The 8757-nt window shown below is 44.5% G+C and overlaps 1 protein-coding gene across 1 annotated transcript in view; it reads right to left on the bottom strand.

Moving 5' to 3' along the window:
* Nucleotides 1-8757, bottom strand: part of guf1 (GTP binding elongation factor GUF1) — a 147485-nt gene that overhangs the window by 109934 nt on the left and 28794 nt on the right. Inside the window, exon 3 of the mRNA XM_037675438.1 lies at nucleotides 6805-6953. Within this exon, the coding sequence (XP_037531366.1) occupies nucleotides 6805-6953 (149 nt within the window). The remainder of the gene's footprint in view (nucleotides 1-6804; nucleotides 6954-8757) is intronic.

Below are 8757 nucleotides of genomic sequence, written 5' to 3'. Positions count from 1 at the left end.
TGTTGCTCAATATCTCTCTTTAGGACATTGTAAATATTTTACCTTTTCACTTTTTGGTACTTTTTTGTGTACCCTTATTGCATGCTTGTTTGTATTTTCTTGTTGAATTGTTATTTGATTTTTTTTTTTAGTGAGTCAAAACGGTTCTTCACATCCTAAGTATTTCATTGTACCGTTAACCCTGTGTTAACCTTGCATATGACAAACACAACTTGAACTTGATGAACATTGAGTTTGGAGTTCATTTCTCTTTGAAAGTTGTTTTGGACTCTTTGGGTTATCATACTAGTTATCAGTCGCTACTATTTTATATTAATTTTCCTCTTACAGACACATCCAGTAAGGTTAGCTACAGTTCTGTTAAAGTATAAAGTACTATATGGTCATCATTTTATGTTCCCATACAATGACGAAATTAGTTCTCAACATTTAACCCATCTCACGTGAGATACACCCAGGTGGAGCAGTGGGCAGCTATGTAATCACCCGGGGAGCAATTAAGGATTAGGTGTCTTGCTCAAGGACACCACAGCATGTGGGCATGGCCGGGAGATGAACCTGCCACTTTCTGGTTCCAAGTTGGCTGATCTACCCCATCTTGGCCCACTGTTCACCCTCAAACTGCTGAATCTTGTTCAGCTGTAGTCACAGGAACTTCAAGCTGCGTGGAGATGGTTTTATAACATTTACCTTTAACTTGCTTGTCAATCATTTTATTTCTAAGCTCCTGAAACAACTTTGTCATTAGCTTCCTGTGATAGTCCATGTTCAGTGTAGTATAAACCATGACGCCAAACAGCACAGTGACTAATTTTCAATCTTAGTATAAAATCTGTGTAAACAATCAATCTAACCTTAGTTTAACATGTCCCAGTGGTAAAATTATATTCAATCTTTTCTAGGAGTACCATCCATTTTTAGCAAGGGTGAGTATCCCGTTTGTTTTTTGTTTTAACAATACAGTTTCGAAAATTCAAAAGCAACTATTGACTTTCATTAGTTGATTTTAGTCATTCTTTGTTGTGATAACGAGTGTACACAGACAAAAGACCAGAACTGAACAGAGACCAGGACTCAAATAATAGTTTTAGTGTTTATTTACAGTGGTGGAAATAACAAAGACAGCAATATTGGGAAACTGGATCACCTGGGGAACAGAGGGGAAGTTTAAAGGTCTGTAGATGGATGGGGATTTGTTATTGAGGGTCATTCTTACAGAGCGTTTTAAGGAGTGGGGCAAGGAGGTTTGGTCCAGGTGATCTTCAGTAGCAAGAGGGTGAATGACACGTAGAAATGGCAAGTGGTGGAAGGCTCTCAGCAGCTGTAGCGAAGCAGGTGGAGTCGAGGCTCGCATGGAACTCAAGGCAGGGCAGGTGAACAGCAAGGTCCAAGCTCTTAGAAGGCGTAGAGAAACACAGGATTAAAAATTCTACTCGTATCAGAGACAAACTGGCTAGAACACAAATACCGTTGGTAGGCAATGTCCCAGTGCTTGCAGAACGGCTCCTGAAGCTTCTTATATTCCTCCTGTGGGTTGAGTTGATTGTCAGCAGCTGCTGCCAATTAAGAGTGCTGAGGAGAGAGAGAGAGAGACAGGGTGCAGGGCAGAAATTCTACATTACCCCCCTCTCAAGAATCACCTCCCGGCAACCTGAAGCACTTCTCTGGATGTGCCTTGATGAATGTGGTGATGAGGCTGGGGACCAAGATGAATGACCTCGGAATCCATGATCCTTCAGGGCCATAACCCTCCCAGTTGACCAAATACTGGAACCCCCGACCCCGGCGCTGTAAGTCCAGGAAACGGCGCACCGTGAAGGCTGGATGGTTGTCAATGAGATGAGGGGGGGTTGGTAGGAAGGCACAGAGGGCTTTTGGCGACGGGCTTTAGTTGAGACATGTGGAAGGTGCGATGAATCTTCATAGATGTGGGTAGCTGGAGTCTGACTGAAGTCTGACTGATGATACAGGTGAGAGGAAAAGGGCCGATGAAGCAGGGGGCATCTTTGAGTTGGCTGTTTTAGTTCGACAGTCAAACCTTTTGACCAACCTTGTAGGATGGGGCTGCAGAGCGACGACGATCTGCAATCTTCTTGTTTTTTGCGGCTGTGCTAAGTAGGACGAGCTTAGTTTGGCGCCATACCCAACAACATCTCCTAAAGTGATGTTGTACTGATAGAACTGCTACATTACTGTCTTGACTTGGAATAATGGTGGGGTGTAACCTAGAGAGGCTTTGAACAATGACATACCAGTAGCTGATGATGTGTAGGTGTTGTGGGCATATTCCACCCATACCAGATGCTAACTCCATGTGGAAGGGTTGTCCTCCACCACACACCTGAGAGCAGCCTCTAGTTCTTGGTTAGCACGTTCAGCCTGGCCGTTGGACTGCGGGTGGTAGCCTGATGTCAGGCTGACAGAGGCCCCTAGGGAGTTACAAAAGTTCTTCCATACCCGTGATATGAACTGGGGTCCTCTGTCAGAAACTATGTCGTAGGGGATGCCATGGATCTAGAAAACATGCTGAACCAACAGGGGAGTTGAGGCCATGGAACGAAATGTGCTGCCTTAGAAAATTTGTCAATAACACACAGTGAGAATAACAGAATTACCATCAGACGGGGGCAACCCAGTAATAAAATCTAGAGATATGGGACCATGGCCAGCTAGGGGTGGGAAGTGGCTGTAATTTTCCTGCGGGAGGTTGATTGCCAGTTTTACTCCTGGCACACCTGGGACAAGCGACTACGTAGTTCTTTATATTCTCTGTCATGGATGGCCACCAAAAGTGCCTCTTCGTTAGGGCCAACGTGTGCGACACCTGGGTGACAAGAAACTTTGTGAGTGTGGAGCCAGATGAGTACTTTAGCCTTGATACTAGTGGGACCGAACATGGTGCCAGTAGGACCTGTCCCCAGGCCTGGTTCAGACTTCTGAGCCTCGAGAATGTCTTTTTCAATAGACCAGGTTAAAGCACCAACCACGCAGGATGAGGGTAGGATGTTCACTTACTGTTCAGTGTCCTCTGGTGGTGAGAACTGGCAGGACAGGGAGTCAGGCTTCACATTTTTGGAGCCAGGTCTGAAAGTTAGCATAAAGTTAAATCTCGTAAAGAACAGGGACCACCTTGTCTGCCTGGGGTTCAATCTCTTGGCCTCACAGAGGTAGGTGAGGTTCTTGTGATCTGACCAAATGAGAAATAGCATGTCTGTACCCTCGAGCCAGTGTCGCCATTCCTCCAGGGCTAATTTGACAGCAAGGAGCTCACGGTTACCTAAATCATAATTTTGCTCAGCTGAGGAAAAATGCCGAAAGAAGAATGCACAGGGGTGCACTTTGTTGTCACTGGGAGACCTCTGGGACAAAATGGCTCTTACACCAGTGTCTGAAGCATCAACCTCTAGAATGAACTGTCTCTTAGGGTAAGGGTGGCAAAGGATAAGAGTAGAGGAAAAAATATCTCTTTAGCTTAACAAAAGCTGCTTCTGCCTCCTGAGTCCACTTAAAAGTCTGCAGGGTGGAGGTCAACTGGGTGAGAGGGGCAGCAATCCTGCTGTAATTTTTGATGAACCTTCGGTAGAAATTGGCGAAGCCCAGAAATCGCTGCAGCTGCTTACGTGTCTTAAGGGTTGGCCATATCACCACTGCCTTCGTTTTCTCAGGGTCCGTGTGGTACTGCCCACCTTCAAAGATGAAGCCCAAAAAAGACAGATTGTACGTGAAATTCACACTTTTCCACTTTGACAAACAGTTGATTTTCATATAGATGTTGAAGGACGGTTCTGACGTGGTGAATGTGTTGTTCCTCGTCCCGTGAGTAGATAAAAATGTCATTCAGATATATAAATAAATGTTCAAGAAATCCCTCAGAACGTCATTAACCAATGTTTGAAAAACTGCGGGGGCATTGGTGAGACCAAATGGCATAACTAAATACTCAAAATGGCCTAAAGGGGTCTTAAATGCCGTCTTCAACGCATCACCTTCTTTAATTTGGATGAGATGGTAAGCGTCACGGAGGTTCAGTTTGGTAAATATTTTAGTGGAGTGCAGTTGTTCATGAATGTGTAGGGATGGTACCATTTGGTGGCCCATTTTGTGTCTGTGTTCCCTAGTGTTTTCTCTTTAGTTCAATTGGTGCCACCCTTGTCTCGTCACAGCTGTTTGTAATCACGTCTTGTCCCTGTATAAAAGTCGTCTGTTCAGTCTTGTTCTTTGTCGCGTCGTACTCGTTGGGTATCCAGTGTTCTCCTGCGTCTCCTGAGTCTTCCCTGAGCTTCCTGAGTCCTTTCTGAGTCCCCCCCCCCCCCGAGCCTTCTATTGCTGTAAGTTTTGCTGTCACGTCAGCTTGTTATTTTAGTGTTCTTTATTCGTCATTAAAATATTTATTTTTGTAATCTTTTGAGTTGAGTCCTGTCTGCACAACTGGGTTCGTCCCTGACCACAAATCCTGACAGAATGGAGTCTATTAGTGGATAGGAGATCGATCAGGTCCTGCTTGATGAGGTATTGCTCAGTCCTAGAATCCACAAGTGCAGAGACTGATTTCCTTTCTTGATTAACAATAATAGTGGTGTTCAGTTCCAAGCGAGAGATGGGAGAAGAGGAGTTTCTCACCAATATCTCCTGTTTTATTGGTGAGAGGGGCCATTTCCCAAGAGCGGGCAGCGAGCAATAAAGTGCCCTTGCTCCCCACAGTAGATACAGGCTCTACTATTAATCCTCCGCTGTCTCTCCTCTGGGGAAAGGCGAATGCGACCCAACTGCATGGGTTCTGGTTCTGAGTTGGGTTTGTACTCGAGTGCAAGTACAGGTGGTTGGTTCGGTGCTGAGTGGAACCCGGAAGAAGCGGGACTCTGGGAAATGTAGTTTCTTTTAGTGGGAACAGGTTGGCTTCTTGACATCGGGTGAAACCCGGAAGTAGGGTAACTCTGGGAGTCGTAGTTCCCTTACCATCTTCGCTTTGGCAGCTGATTATCGATGCGTGTCGCTAGGCAGATCAACTCATCTAAACTTTGTGGCTCCTCGTGTTCCGCTAAGTGGTCTCTAATGGAATTAGAAAGTGAATGCAAAAATGTACCTCTGAGTGTGACCTCTCCCCATCCGGTTTCAGCGGCGGTGATCCTAAACTTGAGGGTGTGCGCTGTCACCGAGCGTCCACCTTGTCAAGGGTGAGTAGATGCTTGACTGCTTCCGCTTGTTGGAGGGGTTGGTCGAACACATGAATTAACTCTACTAGAAATGAGGAAAAGTTAATGTATTGACAGGGTGAGAGGATAAATGAGTGTGAGCCCAATGCAAAGCATCGCCCTTCAGCTGGCTGATGAAAAAAAAAAGAGATCTTTGCAGCATCAGATGAATAGAGATTAGGGGCTGTCTGGAAAGCTAGTTCACATTGTAAAATACCCCCCCCCCCCCCCCCAGTTTGGGCTCCCCACTAAAAAGTTAAGCGGGCTTTAAATTTTGCTCTGTCGTAATCACTTGGGGAGGATTAGGGCTAGGAAGACTGACCTCAGGTGTAAGTTCTGCAGCAGGTGGCAGGAGCCGAGTAATCCCTTGTTTGACCGAGAACAACATACTGCCCAGTTCTTGAAGATTGGATTGGTTAGTCTGTTGAAGGGTTAATAAACGCTCTAGTGTGGCTTCATTTTTCTCAACTCTAGCGAGTGAGCTAGTTCTGTGGGACACAGAGGGGAAGGTTAAAGGTCTGTAGATGGATGGGAATTTGTTATTGAGGGTTATTCTTAGTGATGTGTCCTTCTGTGTCGAGGCTTCGAAGTGTGTGTTGAGTAATCCAGGAGGATTTATGTGGAACGTGTATCAAGGCGTGTATTGATGACGCATGTAGTGACATTCGAGGCCTCGCTAGCGGGCCGTACCACGTGACCGATTCAGGAACTGGCTCGTTTGTATGCGCGAGATTCGAAATATAAGGGGCAGACAGAAAAATCCATCATCAACATCATCATAAAGACAGATCAAGATCATTTGAAGATAAAATTTAGACTATTGGAGGTCCTCAGAAACATGATTTCTTTTTTTTCCCCTTTTATTCAACTTAAAGCTTCGCAAACCAGTTATTATAATCCATCTACCGGTTTTACATTTATAGTCCACTTGATGGCGCAGTAGAACAAATGAAGCACCATGGCGCGTTGGATCATGAGTCGAGCTATTTGATGGAAAGCCTCAGTGTTTCGTGAAGCTTCATCTCGCCATCACTAGTTATTGTTACAGAGAGTTGTAAGGAGTGGAACAAGGAGGTTTGGTCCAGGTGATCTTCAGTAGTGCGAGGGTGAACGACACGTAGGAATGGCAAGTGGTGGAAGGCTCTCAGCAGCTGTAGAGAAGCAGGTGGAGTCGAGGCTAGCATGGAACTCAAGGCAGGGCAGGTGAACAGCAAGGTCCAAGCTCTGAGAAGGCGTAGAGAAACACAGGATTAAAAATTCTACTCGTATCAGAGACAAACTGGCTAGAACACAAATACCGTTGGTAGGCAATGTCCCAGTGCTTGCAGAACGGCTCCTGAAGCTTCTTATATTCCTCCTGTGGGTTGAGTTGATTAAGAGTGCTGAGGAGAGAGAGAGAGGCAGGGTGCAGGGCAGAACTCCTACATTCTTTTATTTTATTTTTTACTTTTTGTCCATTTCAAGTAATTTCAGTGACCTTTGTGCTTTTTTAATTTTAAAAATGTGCAAATTTATCCATGTCTGTATATGAAAATGACACTAACATCTGAACTTCACAAAAGAGGACCAACAGACGCCGTTTCAAACTGGAGCAACACATTTAAGGACTTACTGGTGTGTCAATTAGATTCAGCAGATACTGCTGTCCCCTGTGGGTGTAAAACAACGAGGCTGTCTGGGCCTTCACGGTGATCCCTCTCTCCCGCTCCACCTGAAGCTTGTCCAGAACCTGTTTGTTCTTCTCAGTCTTTGCTATGGCGCCTGTTAACCAACCACATCAGAGAGAATCACTGTTACTGCATGAGCTCCTACTTTACACAGTTTAGATCAGTGGTTCTCAAACTCTACAGCATTTGAACCACAAATTAAAAAGTCACACAGACTAGTGACCCCATCTATTGCTAGTTAAATAAACAAACATTGCTAACAAAGTGCTTTATCAAGTGTACATTTTTTAACCATTTACGAAAACTGCATTTATCTCATCTCCCGTTGCCAAAAAAAAGACAATTCCATTTTTCCCCATTTTTGTGCCTATTTAAAAAAAAATCTCATGAGTTACTAAATCAAGTTTAAGAAAACTTTCTAAAAGCAATCAGTAAATGTACAACTAAAACTCATTATCTCATTGAAATCACCTCAATTCAAGATGGCTACCAAAGCTAGTTGACATTAGCCAACATATAAATGTCAAAAATAAATTTTATTTTTTAGAAAATAAATTGCTAAAATTTGATGTGGTAGTAGTTGAAAGTCATTTTCAACACATCCTCTCTTGTGACACCTCACATTATCACGAGATAACGACTACAGTAGTCCCTCGCTACTTCACAGTTCATTTATCGCGGACTTGATGTATCACGGTTTTTCTAAATAAGATTAGACATGACACACAATTGGCTGATTGATGGATGAGCCGCATGATCGGCATGAAATTTTTATTTGAAATGAATTATTTTAAATTATTTTATTATTTTGTCCTCATTTACCCATTCATATAGCACTCTGCTAGATTTCTGCAAAGCTAATGGAACAAATCATTCTAAATAAACTAATCAGAGCTTTATCACATTCATACACCGATGGGACACACATCGGAGGCAACGAGGGATTCAATGTCTTTGCCCAGGGACACTTCGGCATGTGACTGCTGGTGGATTTGAATCCCCAACTCTTGCATTGGAGGACGACTGCTATAACCACTCAGCCACAGCCGCCCCACTCAGCCACTATCGAAGAAGCCACAGAAAGGTGGAGGCAGATGTGGACGATTCAACTTCCTGCCAAAATTTTATGGTCTGGTTTGGGGATTTGAATTGGCGACTATTGCCCCTTTTCCACCGTCACGGCGCGGGTCGGATATTTCCGGGTTGAAGCACGTTTGAGGTCTTTCCACTGTTCCAGAAACCGGCTCGCCTCGCTAAATTCTGGCCCGGCTTCTCAAGGGTTCCGAGCGAGCCGCGCCGTGACGTCAGAAACACTGTCGGTCACTGATTGGTCGGGGGGAGGAGTCTGTGGAGTCTTTCCAAACAACCCGATCCACCATTTTTTCTCTACCGCTTGCCATTAGCGATAACACGAGAAGCGTATCTTTTAGTATTTTGAAGCTATACAACAACAATAATATCAAAGCCGTGGTCAAATGCAGAAGTGCAGGTGTTGTTGTGCTTGGTGGCCGACGAAAAAAGTCAAAGCGAGCTAGATGGAGGATTGGAGGGTGGTTTGGACACGGTTACTGCTCTACTTGAATCATTTATAGAAGATGGTGAGTGTTTTCTAACTTTAAACATATTTTAAGTTACTCATCCCATCGGTTCTGAACATATTTTTAACTAACAAAAGAGGCTGACGCCATAATAGTACAACATCGGTGCTACGATGCTAAGCTAATTTGCATAAATGCTAACTGTCCTCCGGTCCCGTTTCTCACTGTATTTTATCCAGAACGTATTTCAGTGCGTGACGGTTCATCTCTAAACTCCACATTAAACCCTCCAAGCCTCCCGGCTCCGGCTCCTGCTCCATCAGAGGAGTCTACACCTGACAGGTCTCCATCAGAGGAGTC

This window comes from Nematolebias whitei, chromosome 4 (assembly GCF_014905685.2).
Source record: "Nematolebias whitei isolate Nwh7 chromosome 4, NemWhi1, whole genome shotgun sequence".
In the NCBI taxonomy this organism is placed as follows: domain Eukaryota; kingdom Metazoa; phylum Chordata; class Actinopteri; order Cyprinodontiformes; family Rivulidae; genus Nematolebias; species Nematolebias whitei.
The sequence above is the reverse complement of the archived record's forward strand: the minus strand, read 5'-3'. Positions and strand labels throughout refer to the sequence as shown.